Raw genomic sequence first — 25,561 nt, 5'->3', positions numbered from 1 at the left:
GCAAAAGGTCATGGAGTGAGAGGTGGTCCGTACACACACACACACGCACAAACACACACACACACACGTACGAGTGCCACTCTTCTGAGTCATTCTTAATTCCTGACCCAACACTTCTCTACAAACACATTTTAAGTGTTATTATTTTCTTCACTCATTAAAATCCAAACAAAACTAATCCTTAATCCATGATATCCCCCTGTACCCACATACCTGCCCTCCCTGCTTCCCTCTATCGACACAGTGAGCTCAGCCATTCAGCTAGTACTGTGTAGTAAATATTAATGCATGCTGACCACTGACGGTCATGTCATATGGGACCACATGCTCTGGCCCATTCCATTCATTTTTTTTCCTTTGTTATCATTCTTGTCCTTGCTACTTAGCCCTCTCATACTTATACCCTCTCACAGAGTCTGTCTGCTCCTTTCCACAGTTTTTTTTTTTAAGCAGTGCTAAAGAATGGCCTGTAAAAAGAAACACTTAAACTTGAAAACAAGGCCACTTGTGTCCTTAAACCTCTTTGTAGACTCTTAGAGACTAACAAATTTATTAGAGCATAAGCTCAGTGAGCTGTAGCTCACGAAAGCTTATGCTCTAATAAATTTGTTAGTCTCTAAGGTGCCACAAGTACTCCTTTTCTTTTTGCGAATACAGACTAACACGGCTGCTACTCTGAAATTTGTAGACTCTGTATAATAAAAGTTTTCTTGCATGTGTTTTTAAATTAAAAAAAAAACAAAAACACAACAACTTCAGTGCTCCTATTTTCTGTGAAGAATAAATGCCTTACTCACAGAATTCATGAACCGTTTTTTATTTAAAAAAAGCTTCTTCTGCTCATTCTATTTAAACAGACTACTGGTATTTATATCTGGTACATGGTCCTAAGGCAAGACTTTCAAACATTAAATATAATCTAAAACAATATACAGTTTTAAAAATATTGTTGAATCAATTATCCTAGAGGTAGGCAGTATAATAGTATTTCTCTTCCATCTACAATTCTATAATTAAATATTCAAAAAAGTACACAAGTAATGGAAAGAGATAGTCAATAGGCTATTCAATGAGAATTACCCAGAAAGCAATTACCACAAAGAAATCATTAAAACAATTCATTGTCTCTTCCTCCAAGGCTGCACATACACAGTAAAAATTGTTACAACTAAAAAGCAAAGCCCACTGAATAGCTAGTGTTGGCCATTATATATTGACCACGTAGTTTAACAACAATGTCTAGTAACCATGGTGTTTAATTCCTTTCAGTCAGCAGTATTCTTCCAACAGGACAGTGTATGAAAGACAAAGACATCAGACCTAATCATCACTCTGTATAGGAAAAAAGCTGAAGCCTTTTTTCTGATGATAAAAGACCAGATGAGAGTGGAAAACAACAGGATGGCGGAAAATAAAGCAAAAGAAAAAAGAATGACTATACAACCCACCACTGCATATTACAATCCTTCCCAAAAAAATGGATTTTACAAAAATCACTACACTGGAGAGATTAACAAATGCCTCTAAAATCTAGATTATTGTACTACATAGATTGTTTCTGTACAAAACTGTATGGTTTCATATGTTCCATATACATAGGGATATGAAAATAATTTGGCTTAGCTATTGCTGTTTATTAAAAAGGACTGCTGTTTTTCTGATCTTTTGCTAAAAGTCCTCATTTAGAAAATTCTACTGTTAATGCAATTATTATAACCATCATTTTAGAAACCAGTGGTCCATCATTAAGCTAGCTGGCCTTCTCTACAATTATATTCATCACAATGAAACCACTGGGTCCTGTGTAAATATATTTTGAATAAGGATACAAGGTAACTATTGGAAAGCTACTTAAACATAAAAACAATGAGTCTGGCACCCAGGATGCCAGCAAGATAACATCAGTAAATATCTTCAGTGGAATGCATTAAATCAGCGTATTCCAAAAACTGAAAACTGAGCCCCAGTTCAGGAAAATGAAACCAATCACTCCCCTGCTTTCCCAACCCAACTCCCATTGTGTTGTTAAAGGTAGACCCTTCCTAATTTACACAATCCCTACAATTGGGCCGCCTCCTTTGGAAAACACTGGGTGTAGACCTTCATAACAGAATGCTACTTTTTTTTTTTTTTTAAATAGCTTGAGCCGTGAAATAGTTAACGTTGATATTTAAAACAACATCATTGGCACTTCATGTTTTGAAGATTTCCTTTACAACCATAACAGCTGAAGACAGCTTTCATGGGGGGGGAGGGGGGGAGAAGAAGAGTGAGACTCTGGAGAAAAGAAAAGGAGTACTTGTGGCACCTTAGAGACTAACAAATTTATTAGAGCAGAAGCTTTCGTGAGCTACAGCTCACTTCATTGGATGCAAATGCATCCGATGAAGTGAGCTGTAGCTCACGAAAGCTTATGCTCTAATAAATTTGTTAGTCTCTAAGGTGCCACAAGTACTCCTTTTCTTTTTGCGAATACAGACTAACACGGCTGCTACTCTGAAGAATAACTGAGAGGTCGGTCCACACTTGCTCAGCCAGCCCTTCACATCCCCAGGGAGCATGCCTCACACTGAGAGTAACACTGCATTAAAACAACAAGCCAATGCACCTCTGGACAGTTTATAACACCCCAAAGGGGTGTTAAAAAGCTTCAAGCAAGGCTGTCAAGTGATTTCAACATCCAAAAAGCACAATGATCAACCTGAGTGTCTTATTTGCCATTATGAAACAGATCTGGGCTGACCCTGAGAGGTACTGAATAATTACATGGCCACCTGCTACTGCTCAGCACCTCTGGATCACATCCTTAGTGGGTTTCGAATAAGTTCAGGATTTTCAAGTTAAATCATAAAACTGAAATGACTTATAATATTTTTTTTTTCAGATGCAGATGTGCAATCTGACAGTCACTCCGGTACGTCTACACTGCAGCGTGGAGCGTGACTCCCCGCCCAGGCAGGCAGACACACATGCAAGTCTACTTGAGCTAGCATGCTAATGAGCTAGCCAACCAAGCTCAGATTCAGGGGGTCAGGCATGCTCATACCTTGGTGGCTAGCCCATGCCACTACCTATGCCTCAAAGTACACATTGCTATTTTTAGCATACTAGATTGAGTAGAACTAATGCACGTCTGTCTCCCTAGGCTGGGAGGTGTGCTCCCAGCTACAGTGTAGATGTACGCTTTTTGTGTGTTTAGCTCCCTTTAATGGGAATAGAAGCAGAATCAAGCCCTTCATGTCCTTAGACAAAGGACATCTTTGAGGCCATACATTGTTCTAGTAAAGTACCTCATCAGCAGCTGATCTCCATCCTTTTAGCAAAACTGAAGTTTCTCATCTTTCTTGAAGCCACTATCATCTTCAGTTGGATAGGTGACCAGGCCCTGTCCTATGGTCCTGCCCACATTTAGGAAAGTTTTTAGAAAGCAGTTTCTACGACTGTTTTGTGGGATTTTTTTTTTCGAAATCAGTTCCTGCTAACATGGGTTTAAAATACAATTTCCTTAGTCACAGTACAACAGACAAAAACATATAAAACAATTTTAGAAAGCCATTTTCTAGTCGAAGGGTTTTCCTATTGTTTTACCTAGTGGAAAAAATAGTTTCCGACAGTGTTTTAAAAGGATTCCACACTCGCTAAACAAACTGTGTTTAACCTACGTTAGCAGAAACTGCTTCTAAAACTCATTTAAAAGCTGGTTCCTACCAAGGGCTGAACTCCAATATAAATGGAACAGTACAGCTTTTATAGTTAAATCCAGCTTTTATAGGTTTTTTTCCTGGATTTAATTAACATTTACATTTGCTGTAATAGAGAGCAATTGTGACATCACTTACCTTTAACAATCTGCTTGGCACAGGCATTATAAACTTGTTCCTGGGTCGTGTTTGGCGGTAACACTCTATCAAAGACATAAGGTTTTGCTGGCTGAAATTAAAAAAAACACAAAGTAACGTATTAGAAAATGATAAAAACCTATAATCAAAGCAGTAAGAAGGCAGAACCCATTTAATAGGCACCCTAACAAAAGCCATGGCTGTTTAAATTTGGGAAGATGTCCAGTGCAACAGAAATGATGTATTTGTTAACAAACAAGGAATAAGCAATACATCTGGTTTGTTTGAAAGTCTGTTCCCAGTCATTAGCAAATGTGGAGTGGCACATGTTGCCCTTAAATTTCCTACGTAGTTAGCTCATTTAATTGGATATGGTTAAAGAAAGTGGTAGGAAACAATGGGCTAAAATGTGACTAATGTAATCCTGAGCTCTTCCCTCTCCCTTCCAGAATTTAAGACAGAAGATCCATATTTCTAACCCATATCTATGATTGAAAAGGAATCTATGTCAAAGTTCATCACAATTTTCTACCATTCTAACCGTAGGGGTAAAGATCACTGAAGACAAACCAAATGAATTCAAATCATCATCAGTTTTAAAAGCCCTGCACTGCTGCCTAACCAGCCCCATATCAACTTGAGTGTTAGCACATTTTGATTATTTGGAAAGAAAATAGCTGGGCTTCAGCTAAGTGCTGAAAATGCAAATAAGCTGAAGTATAGCAGTAACCAAAGAAAGAAGACCAGGAACGGAAGGTCTAACCAGTTAGTAGACTGGTCTTTTACTTCAAGAATTACGAAGATTTTCAGCTTCAACGATATGAATGCTTTTGTATGTGCTAGAAACAAATATGATTACAAAGTGAAGCATGTGTTTATGAAACTAAACAAAAATGAAACAAAAACATTTGGCTTTGGGGATTTTATCACTGGGATTTTATCAGGTTGCAGAGGATGATTCTGCCACAGAAACAAAGTTAGCCATGGCTTCTAAATACCATGGAAATGGTGACTGAAAAAATACGTGAATAAGTAAGGGAAAAAAACGATTTGCATGCATTAACAAAATGAAAAGGAGTACTTGTGGCACCTTAGACTAACAAATTTATTTGATAGGTTTCAGAGTAGCAGCCGTGTTAGTCTGTATTCGCAAAAAGAAAAGGAGTACTTGTGGCACCTTAGAGACTAACAAATTTATTAGAGCATAAGCTTTCGTGAGCTACAGCTCACTTCATCGGATGCATTTGGTGGAGATTTGGTATATCAATCTCCCCTCTGTATTTTCCACCAAATGCATCCGATGAAGTGAGCTGTAGCTCACGAAAGCTTATGCTCTAATAAATTTGTTAGTCTCTAAGGTGCCACAAGTACTCCTTTTCTTTTTGCAAATTTATTTGAGCATAAGCTTTCGTGAGCTACAGCTCACTTCATCGGATGCATTTGGTGGAAAATACAGAGGGGAGATTGATATACACACACAGAGAACATGAAACAATGGGTTGTATCATACAAACTGTAAGGAGAGTGATCACTTAAGATAAGCCAAGCCATCACCAGCAGCAGGGGAGGGGGGGAGGAGGAAAACCTTTCATGGTGACAAGCAAGGTAGGCTATTTCCAGCAGTTAACAAGAACATCTGAGGAACAGGTTTCAGAGTAGCAGCCCTGTTAGTCTGTATTCGCAAAAAGAAAAGGAGTACTTGTGGCACCTTAGAGACTAACAAATTTATTAGAGCATACGCTTTCGTGAGCTACAGCTCACTTCATTGGATGCATTTGGTGGAAAATACAGAGGAGAGATTTATATACACACACAGAGAACATGAAACAATGGGTTTATCATACACACTGTAAGAAGAGTGATCACTTAAGATAAGCCATCACCAGCAGCAGGGGGGGAAAGGAGGAAAACCTTTCATGGTGACAAGCAAGGTAGGCTAATTCCAGCAGTTAACAAGAATATCAGAGGAACAGTGGGGGGTGGGGTGGGGGGGAGAAATACCATGGGGAAATAGTTTTACTTTGTATAATGACTCATCCATTCCCAGTGTCTATTCAAGCCTAAGTTAATTGTATCCAGTTTGCAAATTAATTCCAATTCAGCAGTCTCTCCGTGGAGTCTGTTTTTGAAGCTTTTTTTGTTGAAGGATAGCCACTCTTAGGTCTGTGATCGAGTGACGGGAGAGATTGAAGTGTTCTCCAACTGGTTTTTGAATGTTATAATTCTTGACGTCTGATTTGTGTCCATTTATTCTTTTACGTAGAGACTGTCCAGTTTGACCAATGTACATGGCAGAGGAGCATTGCTGGCACATGATGGCATATATCGTCTCTATGTAAAAGAATAAATGGACACAAATCAGACTTCAAGCATTATAACATTCAAAAACCAGTTGGAGAACACTTCAATCTCTCCGGTCACTCGATTACAGACCTGAGGGTGGCTATTGATGAAGATGTCATCAATGTAGCGCAAGTAGAGTAGGGGCATTAGGGGACAAGAGCTGAGGAAGCGTTGTTCTAAGTCAGCCATAAAAATGTTGGCATACTGTGGGGCCATGCGGGTACCCATCGCAGTGCTGCTGATTTGAAGGTATACATTGTCACCAAATGTGAAATAGTATACATTGATGACATCTTCATCATCTGGACCCATGGAAAAGAAGCTCTTGAGGAATTCCACCATGATTTCAACAATTTCCATCCCACCATCAACCTCAGCCTGGATCAGTCCACACAAGAGATCTACTTCCTGGACACTACGGTGCTAATAAGCGATGGTCACATAAACACCACCCTATATCGGAAACCTACTGACCGCTATTCCTACCTACATGCCTCTAGCTTTCATCCAGATCATACCACTCGATCCATTGTCTACAGCCAAGCGCTACGATATAACCGCATTTGCTCCAACCCCTCAGACAGAGACAAACACCTACAAGATCTCTATCATGCATTCCTACAACTACAATACCCACCTGCTGAAGTGAAGAAACAGATTGACAGAGCCAGAAGAGTACCCAGAAGTCACCTACTACAGGCCTAACAAAGAAAACAACAGAACGCCACTAGCCATCACCTTCAGCCCCCAACTAAAACCTCTCCAACGCATCATCAAGGATCTACAACCTATCCTGAAGGACGAGCCATCACTCTCACAGATCTTGGGAGACAGGCCAGTCCTTGCTTACTGACAGCCCCCCAATCTAAAGCAAATACTCACCAGCAACCACACACCACACAACAGAACCACTAACCCAGGAACCTATCCTTGCAACAAAGCCCGTTGCCATCTCTGTCCACATATCTATTCAGGGGATACCATCATAGGGCCTAATCACATCAGCCACACTATCAGAGGCTCGTTCACCTGCGCATCTACCAATGCGATATATGCCATCATGTGCCAGCAATGCCCCTCTGCCATGTACATTGGCCAAACTGGACAGTCTCTACGTAAAAGAATGAATGGACACAAATCAGACGTCAAGAATTATAACATTCAAAAACCAGTTGGAGAACACTTCAATCTCTCTGATCACTCGATAACAGACCTGAGGGTGGCTATCCTTCAACAAAAAAGCTTCAAAAACAGACTCCAACGAGAGACTGCAGAATTGGAATTAATTTGCAAACTGGATACAATTAACTTAGGCTTGAATAGAGACTGGGAATGGATGAGTCATTACACAAAGTAAAACTATTTCCCCATGGTATTTCTCCCTCCCACCCCACCCCCCACTGTTCCTCTGATATTCTTATTAACTGCTGGAATTAGCCTACCTTGCTTGTCACCATGAAAGGTTTTCCTCCTTTTCCGCCCCCTGCTGCTGGTGATGGCTTATCTTAAGTGATCACTCTCCTTACAGTGTGTATGATAAACCCATTGTTTCATGTTCTGTGTGTGTGTGTGTGTGTGTGTGTGTGTGTGTGTGTGTGTGTGTGTGTGTGTGTGTGTATATAAATCTCTCCTCTGTTTTTTCCACCAAATGCATCCGATGAAGTGAGCTGTAGCTCATGAAAGCTTATGCTCCAATAAATTTGTTAGTCTCTAAGGTGCCACAGGTTTCAGAGTAGCAGCCGTGTTAGTCTGTATTCGCAAAAAGAAAAGGAGTACTTGTGGCACCTTAGAGACTAACAAATTTATTGGAGCATAAGCTTCTGCTCTAATAAATTTGTTAGTCTCTAAGGTGCCACAAGTACTCCTTTTCTTTTTAAGGTGCCACAAGTACTCCTTTTCTTTTTGCAAATACAGACTAACACGGCTGCTACTCTGAAATCTACCAAACACTGTTACTGATAGCCAAATTCTGGAGATATTATAGAATGCGTCCCAATCCATACAATTCAATGGATAGTGCTCTCTCTAGGAAAAGTTTATAAATTACATTTAAGGTAGTGTAAATAGGGTTCTCCAACTCCTCTATCCCCCACACACCCCTTCTTTAGGCTACCATCCATCCCCTACCATGAGCTCCTCCCACACCTGTTCGTTTTCAGGTTTAATCTTAACGTTGTGCACACCTGCCTTTGGAATGTTTAAAAAGTACACACACACACACACACACACACACACACACACACATATATATATATATATATATAAAAATAACTCTTCACACCTTTGCTTTGTTTTTTTCCACATGTGAAAAAAAGGTACAAGTATCAAATGTTTTATAAAAGGGACTAATATGAGCTCACTTTAACTTGTAACAGCAACATACACACACACAAAACCTATGTTAAAGGAACATTAAAACTCCAACACCAAGCACTCAAAAGTTAGGAAATGCAAGAATTAAGGTAGTCTACAACCTTAATTCAGACCCCTTATGCATATGCATGACAACACAGTCTTCAATTACATGGTCATATATTTTTCCACAAGATTATTGTGACAACTGGGCTATAACGTCTGCCTGCTTAGGTATTTACCATGGAAAATAGGTCAAGACATTTTCAATAAAGAATGATATAAGCAGGTAAAAGAGAACACAGAGAGACTAAATTAGTCCAAAGATCATAGGCCTTAAGAAAATTCAAGTACAGTGTTGAAATCATGCTTGTATAAACAGATGGGGAATTGGAAATAATGAACCAAAACTGTTGTGTCGGACATTAGGCCTAATTTGTTGACAAATAACGAGAGGATGTGCTTTTCCAATCAGCATCCCCTTTTTGCATCCTTAAAAATTTTTTTTTGAGGAAGAGAGAAAACAACAACAGTTGTAGGCTACTGAAGCAAGCCTCACCATCCTGGCTGCTACCTTCACCATCTTCTGAAACTCAGAAGCTTCTTTACCCTAATCTGGAGATATTTTGACCAGACCAGGGGAGAGAGGGGGACCCCAGATAACATCATCACCCTCTGCCAGCTCCAGATGAATTTCAACCACTAATCCGATGAAGTGAGCTGTAGCTCACGAAAGCTTATGCTCTAATAAATTTGTTAGTCTCTAAGGTGCCACAAGTACTCCTTAACTTGGGATGAAATGTGATCAGACTAAACAGTAACAACAACAACTGCTCCAGCCCACCTCAAACCTTAACTGTCCTTTTGGGGAAAAGAGATTACCATCTTTGATACCCTCTAAAAGACCGTCAAACAAGGGGAGGTTTCCATCTAAAAGCTCTCTCCAGGTAAAGGGAAAGGAATAAGGGATATTGTTAAAATGAAAGCCTTACTTAATATTTTACATTTCAAATGCTGTTTCCCTCCTTTTCTGTATCTTTAATAACAAGTTAGAAGGATTTTTAATGGTGTCTTTGCCATAGCATTAAGCGGGCGGAGGTCTCCGTATACCAAACCACAAATCTTCTTTATACCGTTGAACAGTGACTGGGTTATGCAAGGACTTTTGCCCATTTATTCCATCTAAATTAATATAGCAGGATCCCTCAGATCTTCCTGAAGATGGAAAGTCTGTACTATTTGAAGTACTTATACAGGTGGGTCTAAGCCCACCCATAACTAAAGGTCCTCCCCCTCAACTAAGGCAGAGGGACCACTCTATCCAGATTCCAACTGATTATGGGGGACAAAGGAGAAAACAGGAATGGGAATGAGGTCAAAGGCTGAAAAATTAAGGAACCAGAAGGGGACATCAAACAGACAACCCCAGACAGTGCCCACAACTCCTCAAAGGTGTCCAAGATGTCAGACACTACCCAGAGGAATTCTGCCAGGATATGAGAGCAGACAAGGGATCAAAAATAGGCCCTGCATCCACAGAGCACCCCGTGTGCAGCTTCCTCCTCCTGGATGGATATCCATCTTAATCAATGCCAGGAAGAGACTGATGAGGAGGTTCTGCAATTTTGTAGGGCCACAAATAAGGTGTACGTACATCAGGAGGTGTGGGGAACAGTGCAGCCAGAACCTCAGTAGAAGGTTCTAGAGGAGCCAGAAGAAGGGCTGCAACCTGACACACTAAATAGATGTGTGCCGGGGTCTCCTTCTTGCAGCACAAGGGACAGGTGTCAGGGGAGTTTGTGAATTACAATAGGTGCACACCCATGTTCACGATTCCGTAGAGGAGCCACCAACTAGTAGCCCCAGAGGGCCATAGAACCAGTGTGGAGTACAGGCTGGCCCACTGGGGTTCCTCGTCCTTCTAAGATGGTAAGAGGTCTGGTCACTTGGTGTTGGGGCAGGACACCACGGCAAGGAAGTGGATATTATGAAGCCCACCTTGCTTGTCACTATGAAAGGTTTTCCTCCTTCCCCCCCCCCCCCAGCTGGTGATGGCTCATCTTAAGTGATCACTCTCCTTACAGTGTCTATGATAAAACCCATTGTTTCATGTTTTGTGTGTGTATATAAATCTCCCCACTGCATTTTCCACCGAATGCATCCGATGAAGTGAGCTGTAGCTCACGAAAGCTTATGCTCAAATAAATTTGTTAGTCTCTAAGGTGTCACAAGTCCTCCTTACATACAGATGTTCTCTGGATTAAGCTCAGAGTCAGACTGGCTGAATGTTGTGCAGGCAGCTCAGGTGGCGTATTGGGTGTGTCCAGAGGCTCACAGGGCAGGGGCCCAATGATTAATTTCTGCAGGCCAGAAGTGAGGGATGGGTGGGGAGCACTCTCCCACAGGACCCACTCAAGAAAAACTGGAGAAGCAATCCTAATCCCAGTCCCCAACCCCACTCCCAACTCATGGTCCCATTTTCCCTCCCTGGCACCCCTCCCCTACCCCCAGCTTCCAGACAGTTTCTGCTCCCCATCCCAGGCTTTTGTCCCAATCAGTGCTCCTTATCCCCTGTCCTGCAGATCTGGCTTTTGACCCCTCTGCGTTCAAATCAGGCAACTTCCTCCTCAACTTTGCCGTGTTTAAAATCAGGCAGCTTCCTCCAGCAAGAAGAGAGACTCCCTGCTCTCAGTTCAAGTGCTTGGACCTGACACAGCCTGCAGCAGCCCCGAGTTGCAATTGCAGGGAAAGACCCATCCAGCTATTTTGCTGTTTTCAAGAATGAAGCAAGGGTAAAAGTACAGAGAAGAGTGCCTTTCACTGAGAGCCCTCTGCTCCCAGATGTACCAATCTAGAGTCTGTGGGCAACAGCAGCACTTCAGCTAATCAAGAGTAAAGAGCAAGAACAGGGAAAGAGATGGCAAGACACATGGAAAGATAGACAAGATACAAGGGATGTGATTTAGTTAGGCCAGTGGCTCTCAACCTTTCTAGACTAGTGACCACTTTCAGGAGTCTGATTTGTCTTGCATACCCCCAAGCTTCACCTCACTTAAAAATTACTTGCTTACAAAAATCAGACAAACTAAAAAACTGTCACAGCATGCTATTACTGAAAAATTGCTTACTTTCTCATTTTTACCATACGATTATAAAATAAATCAAATAGAATATAATTATACTTACATTTCAGTATATATTATATAGGGCAGTATAAACAAGGTCATTGTCCGTATGAAATTTTAGTTTGCTAGTGCTTTTTATGTAGCCTGTTGTAAAACTAGGTAAATATCTAGATGCATTAACGTACCCCCTGGAAGAGCTCTGAGTACCGCCAGAGGTACCCATACCACTGGTTGACAACCACTGAATTAGGCCACATCTCTAGTAAATTAATTCAGCTGGGAACTATCCAATAGTGAGTCAGATGGTGCAGGTCATGGTTCCTTCCATAATTGCTTCCACCAGATGGAGAGCTGCCATCAGTCCCACAGTGCTGGTCCCCCATCCATTGCTAGGACTCCACCAGCCTCCTCACCTGTACTAGAAAGTGGGTTGTCTCCTCACTGTACTAGACTCAGAAACCCCAGTTCCATTCCTCATCTTCTTTAGAGGATGCCTTCCCCCAATTCCCCTTCAAATTCTGATTTATCAGGGAGCTGGATTCTGTATGGAATGAGTACTTGCACTGGACACCTGCCACAAGAAGGCACCAGCACTTAGCATGGCCAAATACCCAACAGGACTCTCAGTTAACAGTTTCTGCCCTAACATCAGACAAAACTATATCCTCTCCCCAGCTGGAGAAGGGTACTCCATCGTGCCTGGATAACTCAGGTACCAACTACAATATTTTTGTGGGGGGATTACCAAAACTCCCCATTCCCAATACTTCACACATCTTCTGGCCTCGTCAACTCAGAAACCTGGCAGCTTCCTACCACAGCCTCCACTGCAGTATATCAGACCAGTCTACAGTGACTCTACAGGGGAAAAAAAAAAAAAAAAATCTTGGAACTTGCCTAAATTTTCTGTGCCCTGACTATTAAATCAGATCCCTTACAAATTACCAAATATTATTGTACATCTAGGTGAAAACTCATTGCAGGTGACTACTTCCTGCCTGCTAAGGTCTCCTAAAAGAGGGGCATCAGCTGGTTCCAAAGCACATCCCTCTTTTGATGCCAACTCAGATTTACCTTGCCACAGAGATTCAGCTGTGAAACTCCAGGGGAACTGGCCACCCGCCTGTGGGCCCAATACACAATACTGTGTCCGCAGACCGGAACACCAGCTCATGACCCATTCCCTTGCTCCCTGTAGCGTGACCCTGTATCCACGCCAACTCAGAGCTACCTCACTAATGAGGCCTATCAGTGAACTTCCAGGGGAAACGGGCCACCCACCTGTGGGCTAAACCAAAATATTAAACTAGCACATCCAATCATCAACTGTGACCTGTTCATGCGATCCTGAAGGAAGGAAGTTTAAACATATAAGCCACTGAATTAACCTCAACACTAGGGAGTCTCCATACACCCTTATATGCATTTGGATGAGACCAATAGCTAGAAATAACCTGTTGGGCTCCTATTCCAAGCTGGGCCGTGGATGTAACCAGTGCGATCCCAAATGAATGGGATCCCATTATACCAGGGAACCTCAACAGCATGCACTCTCTGACATGACCATGAACTGAAGTTTCCTTTTCTGAAGTAACTCCTTCCCCATGAAGAAAGAGCAGCTTGACACCAGCATCCAATACTAAGCAAGTCTGTCCTGCTTTGACTGGGAAAATCCCAGCTCCCCATATTCTCATAGTACGGTTATTCACCTTGTCAACACGCACCTCACCATTCCTTATTGTTTTGACAAAAAGAAAAGGAGTACTTGTGGAGTACTTAGAGACTAACAAATTTATTTGAGCATAAGCCTTCGTGAGCTACAGCTCACTTCATCGGATGCATTTATTATGTGAGCTGTAGCTCACGAAAGCTTATGCTCTAATAAATGTGTTAGTCTGTATTCGCAAAAAGAAAAGGAGTACTCGTGGCACCTTAGAGACTAACACGGCTGCTACTCTGAAACCTGTCATTATTGTTTTGACTCTCTCAGAATCAGAGTTTCAAATCTCTCCCCCAAACTGCAGATCCCCAAATTCCAAAGCCCTATCTAAATCCTTCCTTGCTGATCCCCTTATTAACCCTGATAGAGGCCATCCTTGCAGTAGCCATAACAATGCACAGTGAAGTGTCAACAACTCACAGGGCAAACCCATGCCTTCAAATAAAGTGAAGTAAACTCCTCCATAACGTCAACCTGAATGTTCAAGATGTTAGTTGCTTGGCAACAGTCAAACTGGACAAGAACCAAGGTTCCAGAGATCTAGCTGCCCCTGAATGGCTGGCTGGCTCCAAACACCAACACTCAAATTTCGTCCACCTTGTATTTCTAGTGATTTGAAGAACTGGCAGTTACCACTGTAGATCACTGCCTGCTTTATACTTCAGAATCACCTCTCTCACTTGTGACTTCATTCTTGCAGGTAGTCACTGCCATTAGGATGGGAAAGAGCTCCTGAGGGTTGAGCTCTGGAGATGTGAGGGGACTCAGGCTAGACTCTTGAAGCACAGGATTTAATATACCCTCCCCCACATTTGCAGGAGCCAATGGCTGACTTGAGCTTTAACAGAAAGAAAAGGAGTACTTGTGGCACCTTAGAGACTAACAAATTTATTTGAGCATAAGCTTTCGTGAGCTACAGCTCACTTCATCGGATGCATTTGGTGGAAAATACAGAGGGAAGATTTATATACACACAGAGAACATGAAACAATGGGTTTTATCATACACACTGTAAGGAGAGTGGATGAGTCATTACACAAAGTAAAACTATTTCCCCATGTTATTTCTCCCCCCACCCAACCCCCCACTGTTCCTCAGATGTTCTTGTTAACTGCTGGAAATGGCCCACCTTGCTTGTCACCATGAAAGGTTTTCCTTCTCTCCCCACTTCCCCCCCCGCTGCTGGTGATGGCTTATCTTAAGTGATCACTCTCACTTACAGTGAGCTGTAGCTCACGAAAGCTTATGCTCTAATAAATTTGTTAGTCTCTAAGGTGCCACAAGTACTCCTTTTCTTTTTGCGAATACAGACTAACACGGCTGCTACTCTGAAACCTCTCCTTACAGTGTGTATGATAAAACCCATTGTTTCATGTTCTCTGTGTGTGTATATATCAATCTCCGCTCTGTATTTTCCACCAAATGCATCCGATGAAGTGAGCTGTAGCTCATAAAAGCTTATGCTCAAATAAATTTGTTAGTCTCTAAGGTGCCACAAGTACTCCTCTTCTTTTTGCGAATACAGACTAACACGGCTGCTACTCTGAAACCTTGAGCTTTAACAGCAGTCCCCCACCCACACTCAGGTGATGGGGCCACCTCTCCCAGTGACCTCCCACTCACAACCATCAAGGGAGCGGGGACTCTTAAATGAGCCACTACCCTCCTCCACCCCTACCCCCCTAGTCCAGACAATGCCTTTGAGGTGCATTCAGAGATGTGACTCTGATAGTTACTGTCAGCCAATCCTTTTGATCCTCTCAGAGGACTTAAACCACATAGTTGTCTTTACCAGTTGGAATGCATTCACTATGACTATGGAGAAAACTTGGTCATTATTCTGCATCATTGCTAATTCAGGTCAGAGATTTTTGTTGTTGATGCTAAAATTAATAATGTATAACTGGGTTTAACATATCAAGCAAAGTACATTCACCAGGATAGAGAAAGTTTAACAGATGATCATATGACTTCATTATACGTATAGTATCTCAGAGAGTTCAAATATGCATACTTAAAAAATGACACCATTCACATACAACAAGAACAAGAAAAGAATATTTGTTGCATGCCTGAAAGGAAACATAAGTACATAAGTTTTATGGAGAGTGGAAAGCAATGTATTATTGGAGGCTCTGGGAGGGTGCTGGTTGAGAAGCCCTTAATCAGCTCCTACCACTCCAGCCCCAATCAAGGGGAATAGATTGGGGCTGAGTAAATAGCCCTGTGGTAGGTGCAGCCCTAGGCAGTCTTATTAGCCTGGCTATAAAGGCTCGGAGGAAGGCAGAGGACAGGAGGGAAAGAGAAAGGTCAAGCACAGAAGGCAGTAGGAGCCTCCTAGTCTGTTGCTGGCCAGGCCTGTTGTAGCTGTGAAGTCTGTATATACTTGGGAACTGGTAGTGGGAAACCTTTTGAGAATAAAGAGGACGGATGTTGCACCAGACTGAAGTGTCCCTAACTCACTGAAGTGGGGGCACAGAGGCACTCAATCTTTAACTCATCCACCACATGTCTAGTCCTAGTATTATTGCCAAGAAGAGAACAAGTATTTCATGTGATCTTCCTAGCCTATATTAGTGTCAAAATACTAAGTCTGATGCCATCTCAAAATTTTAAGTGTCGGGACCATGTTGACTGCATCATGACTGCTATATCAAATTTGTTCCATTCACAAGTAGAAAGGGCTAACAGCCTTCCCTGCTAAGTCAGTCTGGGATCTGAAAGTCTAAATGGGTTCTTTTTCACCAATAATACAGATTCTACAATTGAACCTTAGTTTACAATTCCTGGTGAAGCACAAGAACAAACAGAACCCATCTCACTCTCCCATAGCTATGTTAGCTTCAGGGTGCCAGGAGAATTAAAAAGAGGTTAAAAATGTATTTGTCTGGAAAGTAAACAAATTTGACTAAATAAAAAGGAAGAGGCCAGCGATTTTACTGAGTAAGGATGTGCCTTTTTTTAAATCAGGACATTTTTCTGACTAACTGCTCTTTATTTAAAAAAAATAAATACATCTAACAATAAATAAGATTTAAATACAGGTGTAAGAAAAGGTTTTACAGGTAACTAAATTAATTATTCAGATCATAATCTTTCTGGAATACCATAATCAATGTATGTCAACAGCATTTCCCATGAACTATTAAATCCTGATAATAATCCTAATCCTCAACCGAAAAATAAATGAGACCAGGCAATTATGTGCAAACAGGCACTGCAGAGCAATTCAAGTCAAGAAATAGTTTGACAGCCCACACAGCAGACTTGAGTATTTCGCTAGGGTTGCTGGAATCTAGCACATAGCTGCAGTGCAATTTGTAACTTTCATTTTTTGCAGAAAAAAAATCTTTAACCTTTTGTAACATGTTCAAAGAGTACAGAAATTTTATACCATGAAATTGCTGAGATAGTGGAATAGTTTGCAATCTAGAAATAGAAGTTCTAGAAGTCACTCCTCAGATTTAACAAGGAATCTGGTGGTACCTTAAAAACTAACAGATTTATTTGGGCATAAGCTTTCGTGGGTAAAACACCACTTCTTCAGATACATGGAGTGAAAATTACAGATGCAGGCATTATATAATTATATCATGACACATGAAGGGAAGGGAGTTACCTCACAAGTGGAAAACCAGTGTTGACAGGGCCAATTTGATCAGGGTGGATGTAGTCCATTCCCAATAATAGATGACGGTGTCAATTCCATGAGAGGCAAAGCTGCTTTTGTAATGAACCAGCCACTCCCAGTTCCTATTCAAGCCCAAATTAATGGTGTTAAATTTGCATGAACATAAAAAGTCTTCATAATACAATGAAGCCAACTTAAATAGCTAATTGATAAAAATAAATTCTTTAAGTGCCCAACCTTTCCATAAGCTTCAACCGCTAAATGCACTAAGTGAACAGAACACGCAGTCTTCACCATTCATAAATTTTGATAGTGTAAGCCTAGTGTCCATTGTCAAGAGGTACAGATGTATAAACTGTTTTAGGTCATCTAATCCATCCCTTTACAGTGCAGCATTGCTCCTCTACAATTCAACCTCCTGTGCTTAGTCCAGTTTTAAGTGTCCCAAGTGCTGAAATTTCCAAAACTTCCCTGGAGTAGCTATTCCACAGTAACAGGTCTTTGTTAGGAAACTGTTTAACTTAAATTTTCCTTCTGCGTAATTTCACCCTATTACTCCAAATTACACTCCATTCCAAGATACATCCTTCTCCCTTCTTTGTGATCATACTGGTAGACAATCATGTCCTCCTTAAATAGACTCCATCTCTGGGTATATCTATGCTGCAATTAGACACCTGCGGAAGACCTATGCCTGCTGAGTTGGGCTCGCAGGGCTGTTTAATTGCCATGTACACATTCGACTTCAGCCTGGAGCCCAGACTCTAGGACCCTTCGGGCTGCACCCTGAGCCTGAACATCTACACTGCAATTAAACAGCCCCTTAACCCGAGGCCCACAAGCCTGAGTCAGCTGGCACGGGCCGGCCCTGGGTGTCTAACTGGAGTGAAAACAAAACAGAAATCAAACAAAAGCCCTGTACCCCAAGCAGGGATTTTACCCCTTTAAAAAAAAAAAAAAAAAAAGATTCCATGAAATTCACTCAGGACCTCACTATCACTTCTGATTTTACATGGAAGGTGCTCAGATACTATGGTGATGGGCAGCAATACAAAAATCTTATGGTACATCTACATGGAAAGAAGGGGGGCGGGGGGAAAGGGACATGGCAGCAAATCTCAGAGTTCAAGATAAACTGGCTTAGGCTTGCAGGGATTGCGCTATGGGGCTAAAATGAACATTACTGCTCAGACTGGAGCCCAGGCTCTGAGATCCACCCCCTTTGACAGGCCTCAGAGCCATGCTTCAACCTGAGCAGTAGCATTCACATTTACTTTAGCCCCATAATGCAAGCCTCAGTGGCTCAGTTTTGCTGGGGTTTGTTGTTTTTTGGGAGGGAGCGGGGGGGGGGGGGGGTTGCAGTGTAGACGTACCCTTTGAGATAGAACCCATACTGAAGGGAGGAAGCCCCGCATTCGTCTTTAGCAATCTCCCCGTATAGATGCAAAGAATACTGCTGAGGGGCTCTACAGGGAGCAACATCCAGCCCTTATTAGCCAGAGGGAGGGTCACAACAGCACGGGACCTTTGAGGCTGCTTTGTGGAGCCATTCATCCAGTTTTAAGCCATACAGTCCTGTTTTTCTGAAGTACTTCCCCCTGTCCAGTAGCAATTTAGAACTGGATACGGTTGTCTGTTATTTTCACATGCAGTTGGTGGATGCATGGAGGTCCCCATTTTTTAGTGTATACCACTCCCAGCCAGTGTGACCTACCTCACACATCACTCCGCTGGGGCGCAATCATGCCATTCCCAGAAGCACTGGAATGTCTGGTATTCTGGGTATGCCACAGTGCCCATCCTATTATGGAGGAAACAGAAATGTAGTGGGAGGAAGGAGAAATTGCAGGGAAGCCTGAGGAAAAGAATTAACTACATTTTGTAGGATTCCCCAGATAGTAGGTATGTTTGGTGCTTAAAGTGTCACTTATCTGCCGTCATTGTGACAGCGGTTCAGAACTCAATTTTACTAATTGTAACAATTACACATACCAAAGTTTAAATTACAAATAGGCCTTACGCAGAAAAAAAAAAAATCATATATGGATTTTGAGCACCTCAAAGTCAAAGGGTATCTGGATCCAGGATCTGTAGTTTACATAAGATCAGTTTTAATAAGGAACATTTTACACATATGTTGTTTGAAAATAAGAAGTAGTTTTGCCACAGAGTTTATATCTTTAATCAAACATGCGTCTGTACTGTCAAAAACACCACCGATCATATACTCTAGCTTGCAAATAAACTTTTAAAAAATATATTATTACCTTGTTTATCAGGTTGATCTGAAGCTGCGATGTAAATATAATAGATTTACATGAAAACTAGTCTAAAAATGGGATATAATGAATTGTAAATTACCAGAGTTACTAGTAATAAACAAAGCAGAAATAGGAATTATCTTCATTTTACATCTGGTAATCTGAAGCAAAGAGGACATATAGCAAGTCTGTGAGAGCAAAAAAAGAACCCAGATGTACTAAGTCCTAGTCCTGAGCTTTAACTAGGATACCCATTCCTCTTTTTCCACCTTCCATTTTGTTTGTATTAGAGTCTATAACAAAGAAATTCACAGCAACAGTTTTCTAGGTGTTGAGCCCTGAATGCTTCTGGTCATTTTAGCAAAAATATATCAAGATGCAAAATTTACAACATTGCCTCATGTTCAAAAAAGATATAATTAGGATGGCTTATCTAGCTAAAAATAAAGTAGTCTATAAGAAACAGGCTCATGTCTTTTTACAGCAAGTGTCTTCATATCTCTAAGAATAAATTTAAACTGTTCTCTGAGAACAAATATATTTAGAACCAATTTTGGTGCCTGGGCTATTCAGAATAAGATTCTATAAAATTAATCTGGCATAAATACAAAAAAAAATCCTACTTCATGTCAGTGATTGAGAAAATAAATCTAAACTCTGGTGCATTTTCCAGTTTTTAAAAATACTTACTAAGGTGGCTGGTTCTTGCATTTGTGTTTTGGTAGAAGGGCAAGTTTATCATAAAAAATTACCAGAGTAAAGCCTCAAATGGATTTATCCAAAAGAATGGTAATAAACACCACCTTTCTATAGTAGAGTAGGATGACTTCTTGCTATCAGATATGATCAGGAATCCTACTGCCTTTATTAAGGGCAATAATGGACAAAGAATTAGGATGGGCTGATAAGTAAGTTACTGGAATGAAGTCAAAAGGTCTGGATTCTAGTCACAGCTCTCCCACAAACTTGTGATATTGGACAAGTCACGTAAATTATTTGCACTTTAATTTCTCCTGCTGCAAGAGGGACATACTTCCCACTTCACAGGGGTATGCAAGGATAAATTCATTTTGTAAGATGCTTAGATACTACAGTGATGAGCACCAAGAAATACCCATATACGAGATAAATGAACTCCCCTTCCCCCTATTTCTTTTCTCTGAGAAAGTTTATAATATTTCTCTACATCTTAATTTTGGCCCTTGTATAGCAAGCTGCACCATGCAGAGGACCCAAGCAGCTTGCAGATGGGGCCCTTAATTACTTTTCAATGTACGCAACACCTCCCAATCAGGTTTCTCCCCCCCCCCCCCGCCCCACATACACAGCACTTGATTAATTCACAGCAAACAATGGGCATTTGAACAGCAGCATTATCTTTCTGCAGTTTAATTTAGGCTTCATTTTTAGTCTTTGCAGAGAAGAAGCCATGCAGAGAAGAAACTATGTTAATAATGAATTGGAAAGAGGATTTCATTTAGAGCCCCATATAACACTGATTTAAAATGCACATTCACAACCTCACCATTTGGATCATTTACCATGTGCTGTGGAATTAAAATAATGAATTTCCAACTTAAGTTGCTTTCATAAGGTTAAAGGGCTTCCCCCGGCCTTCCTCCCTCTCTTTTTCCTCTAAATTATATGAATTAAGGCAGAATAAAAAAAATATTTCAGACACACAATAAATTAGGCATTTATTCCTAAATCACAGAAAGGTTGCTGCATTAAGAATCCAAATGTAGATAAAGGCAGATCAAAAAAGGGAAATTTTTTGCCAAAATGAGATTGCAAGGAGAAACATTCTGAGTTTGAGATGTTAGTTTGCACCCATCTAAAATAGGTGTAAATCTTTCCCATTATATTGGGCCACTATATCACACAGTATGTATCAAATGAATCACTCGCATAAACAGACAATTCCAACACACATCAGTGAAACTGGATTTACTCTTACCTACAGATGCAGTTGAAATAGAACCACAGGAGAGAGCAAGACATTCTGTCCAACCCAATACTTGTTCTCACAGTTTTCCACTAGTTTGTGTTACTGCATTATGGGGAAAAACTGTTATTTTAGGTTAAATACCCTTATTGATAAGGAATGTATTTGCAGTCCTATTCAGCATAGTCACAAACCAATTCATTTTTACTTCCACAAAACACAGCCAAAAAGTCAGTCTAAACATTTTAAAATGCTGCTTTCCAACTGTTCTTAAGACAAGCCATGCTCTCTCAGACCATGTTCTGAAGTCCTTCGGTAAACAAAAAAGTCAGGTAAGGATAGTAGACACATTATTCCAGGTCACAGTTAACATGTTGGTTTTCTTTTCCAACACATTCAATGCTTTCCATCTTCAATCGTGACATTCCAGGGCCAGCAAAATGAGAAGCCTCTTGTAAGCATCCAACTAAAGCATTGCCAAGCAGACTTTTGAATAAAAGATGGGCTCATGATTTTTCAGACAATCCTTTACTCAAATTTTACTGGGTTTGAGGACAAAAGCCAAGGATAACATGGCTGCTTTCCTGAATCATTGGGTTGTAAAAATTAAAAGATAGGGTTCCAATTCATCTCCCATGTTTGTTTTTGTGTGTGTAAAATTAATAACTTGGGTACACTATCAAAACCTAGCTTTACAGAAGGACAAGGGGAAGAGCAGTTACTGTTTGTAATACCCTCCCCTAGGCCTGAAACTAACACTCTAATACACTTGCACTTCTCTAATAAGCCATCTTTATTCTCCCCTTGCACTAAAAGTGGCACCAGAATTACATCACTTTTAATTTCCATTTTTTATAAAACACACAAAAGAACTCTGCTGCAGAACCACTAGAGAAGCATCAAGTATTGTTTCTAAGTCCCATTTAAAGAAAACCAGAAATTTAAAGATTATATTACACTACTATTCACAACACAGAAATGAATTTATTAATAAGATATTCTCAGCCAGATCATAACAATAGCATAGACGACACACAATGCCCTCTCAAAAAGTTAATGGCAAATGGTCATATTCAGATGAACTACAAATAGAGCAAAGTCTTTAACATGAGGTTTTTTTACAAAAGCATTCATATAAGCACAAGAGATAGGCAAACACGATCTGAGAAAAATTAAACATGCTTTTGGGGAAGCACAAATGATAAATGGAGCTGCTGATTATCAACTCTGCATATGGAAGAGAAGTGCAGCATCAGTGACCATAGTATGTGACCCCCTTCATTGTAACCTCACTTTGGCATCTTGGGTCAAGGTATCACTTACAGGTTTATAGGAGACTAGATGGCTCAAGGGATTAGTAATTGGATACAGAGCATTCTAGGTCACAGATTCAAATCCAAGTCAGGTCAGCAGGGGACATAGTGAAATAAGATGGCAGTCTTGGTCCACATAAACAGTATCCTTCTTGGCACTCTTAGCAAAGCCAAGGCCTGAATGGGAATGGAGAGCTAAAATTAGCTGCTTACTGCTCAAGGTGGTCCCTCCAGGTCAGGATAGACATACATTCGAAGGAAAACATATGGAAGCTTGTACTGCCACTGCCTGTATTATACAATACCTGTTCTGTTGGCAGTGCACTTGAGCCAACACAACTCACAAGCACATATAAAACTTCCATACTTCAAAAAAAAAAAAAAAAAAAAAAAAAAAAAAAAAAAAAAAAAGCCCATATATTTCTGCACATGAGATTCATTGCTTGTTATCCACACTGACTGATTTCCTCTGCAACACTATCCTGAAGATATATCCAAGTCAAAGTAACTGAGACACGGATATTTCCACAAACTCTGACTGTTTAACATCCAGACTGCCATAACAATAACTGTTAACGTTAACATTACTGTTAACGTGCAATCACAGATAGTAAATTTTATTACTAGAAACAATATTGGAACATTTGGGGGGGGTTTCCCATCCTACATGAGAAAAACTGTAGATTCTTAGAAGTCAAAACCAAATAGTGTTCCAAGGTAGCAGAAAGAGCATGACAACAGAGCCTGTGATCTAGTAGTGGAATGAATATGTTACTAGGGCCCAGGAATGCCTAAATTCTGATCCCTGCTGCATCACTATGAGGCCATAAGCAAGTCACTTGAACATACTAACTCGTCAGGCACATGAACTAATTTCCAATCTTAGAGAAGGGTTGAGAGGCTCGATTATTTAAATGTTTTTACAACACTCTGAGCATTTATATTTTGCTCTAAATTTTAAGTATTACCAGCCTACCTCAGCTGCTTCGCATGTAACACAATTTACATGCAGCGGCACAGGAGCTAGCAAACAGAGCTCTAAACAGGGGAGTTTGAATGGGAGTTTGCAAGGGGAGTTTGTATTGTGGTGCTTGTTTGGGGTTTGCTTTTGCTGGGGCAGGTGGTCTTTTTGGTGTGGCTTGTGTTTCCCAGATTAACAGGATTTAGGTGGGAAGGTGATGACAGAGACAGAGGTAGCTGTGGGAGTGACTCCTGTAGTGGAAGACACATTGAGGATGACTGGATGTGGAAGCTGTGGTACGTACATGATCCTGGAGGGGGGAACCGGTAAGAGATTTTTCTGCATGAAATGCCGTCTGATAGAGCTGATGGAGGAAAAGATCCGAGGTTTGGAGATGCAGGTGGAAAGTCTCGTTGAGTTTAGGAAGGGGTTTGAGCAGAGGATGGAGCAAAGATATGAGGTATCTGAAGGAAAAAGCTCAGACTCACAGATGGAAGCAGGGCTGGGGAATTTTGAGGAGAGACTGGATGAGGAAAGTGGTCAGTGGAAACATGTGACTCAAAGAACCAGGCAGAGGAAAAGACAGGCTAGTGAAGGAGAAACAGAGCTTAGGAATAGGTTTGCAGAGTTGGAAAATGAAGAAGGGGCTCAGCAGGTACTTGTTGAAGGTGGAAGGGTAAGGAAGAAGAGAAGAGAGGCTAGTCCTATAGGAAAAGCAGAAGAGTCAAGGGAGACTACACCAAATATGAGCCCCAGGAGGATACAGGATAGGTTGAAAAAGATTATAAGGGAAAATAGGAATGGAAAGAACTTGCAGCCAGAGGGAACAGGGGAGAGACTGGAGAATAGCACCGTCACCAGGAAGAGACAGGTCTATGTGATCGGGGACTCTTTATTGAGAAGAATAGACAGGCCTGTAACTAGAGCTGATCCAGAGAATAGAAGGGTGTGCTGTCTTCCGGGTGCTAAGATACGGGATGTAGACCAGAGGTTGAAAAGGATCCTAAAGGGAGCGGGAAAGAATCCCCTAATTATCCTTCATGTGGGAACAAATGATACGGCTAGATTCTCTCTGGAAAGTATTAAGGGAGACTATGCTAGGCTTGCGAAGACACTTAAGGAAATTGAGGCTCAGGTGATCTTTAGCGGGATCCTTCCTGTTCCTAGAGAAGGGCAACAAAGGTCTGACAAGATTATGACTGTCAACAGATGGCTTAGGCAGTGGTGCTATAAGGAGGGCTTTGGGATATATGGCCACTGGGAGGCATTCACGGACAGAGGACAGTTCTCTCGGGATGGACTTCATCTGAGTAGGGAAGGAAATAGACTTCTAGGATCGAGGCTGGCACAACTGATAAAGAGATCTTTAAACTAGGAATTAGGGGGAGATGGATGGGAGATGTCCAGGAAATCTCCACGCCAGATTTTAGCATTGAGAGGGAAGAAGACGAAGTAAGAAAGGATACAGCCGTGGGTAGGAGAATGTATATAAGGAGCGAGGGCAGTGTGGATACCAGTCTAATAGGTTATACTGGCTGTAGAATGACTGTGCCTAATAGGGTACAAAATGTGAGTGAGGCCAAACAGCAAAAATTAAGATGTTTGTACACCAATGCGAGGAGCCTAGGTAACAAAATGGAGGAACTAGAGCTACTGGTGCAGGAAGTGAAACCAGATATTATAGGGATAACAGAAACATGGTGGAATAGTAGTCATGACTGGACTACAGGTATTGAAGGGTATGTGCTCTTTAGGAAAGACAGAAACAAAGGTAAAGGGGGTGGAGTAGCATTGTATATCAATGATGAGGTAGAATGTAAAGAAATAAGAAGCGATGCAATGGATAAGAGAGTCCGTCTGGGCAAAAATTACATTGGGGAAGAAAACTAGTAAAGCCTGTCCTACGATAGTGCTTGGGGTGTGCTATAGACCTCCAGGATCTAATTTGGATATGGATAGAGCCCTTTTTAATGTCTTTAATAAAGTAAATACTAATGGAAACTGCGTGATCATGGGAGACTAACTTCCCAGATATAGCCTGGAGGACCAGTGCTAGTAATAATAATAGGGC

The 25,561-nt window shown here is 41.2% G+C and overlaps 1 protein-coding gene across 3 annotated transcripts in view; it reads right to left on the bottom strand.

Annotated features, from left to right (window-relative positions):
• KIF5C (kinesin family member 5C) overlaps positions 1-25,561 on the bottom strand; it is a 166,498-nt gene that overhangs the window by 113,433 nt on the left and 27,504 nt on the right. For all 3 annotated transcript variants that reach the window (XM_043505111.1, XM_038422343.2, XM_043505112.1), the window contains exon 2: positions 3,840-3,930. In XM_043505111.1, the coding sequence (XP_043361046.1) occupies positions 3,840-3,930 (91 nt within the window). The remainder of the gene's footprint in view (positions 1-3,839; positions 3,931-25,561) is intronic.

Source organism: Dermochelys coriacea, chromosome 11 (genome assembly GCF_009764565.3).
Source record: "Dermochelys coriacea isolate rDerCor1 chromosome 11, rDerCor1.pri.v4, whole genome shotgun sequence".
Taxonomy (NCBI): domain Eukaryota; kingdom Metazoa; phylum Chordata; order Testudines; family Dermochelyidae; genus Dermochelys; species Dermochelys coriacea.
This window is presented reverse-complemented; position numbering and strand designations above follow the sequence as displayed.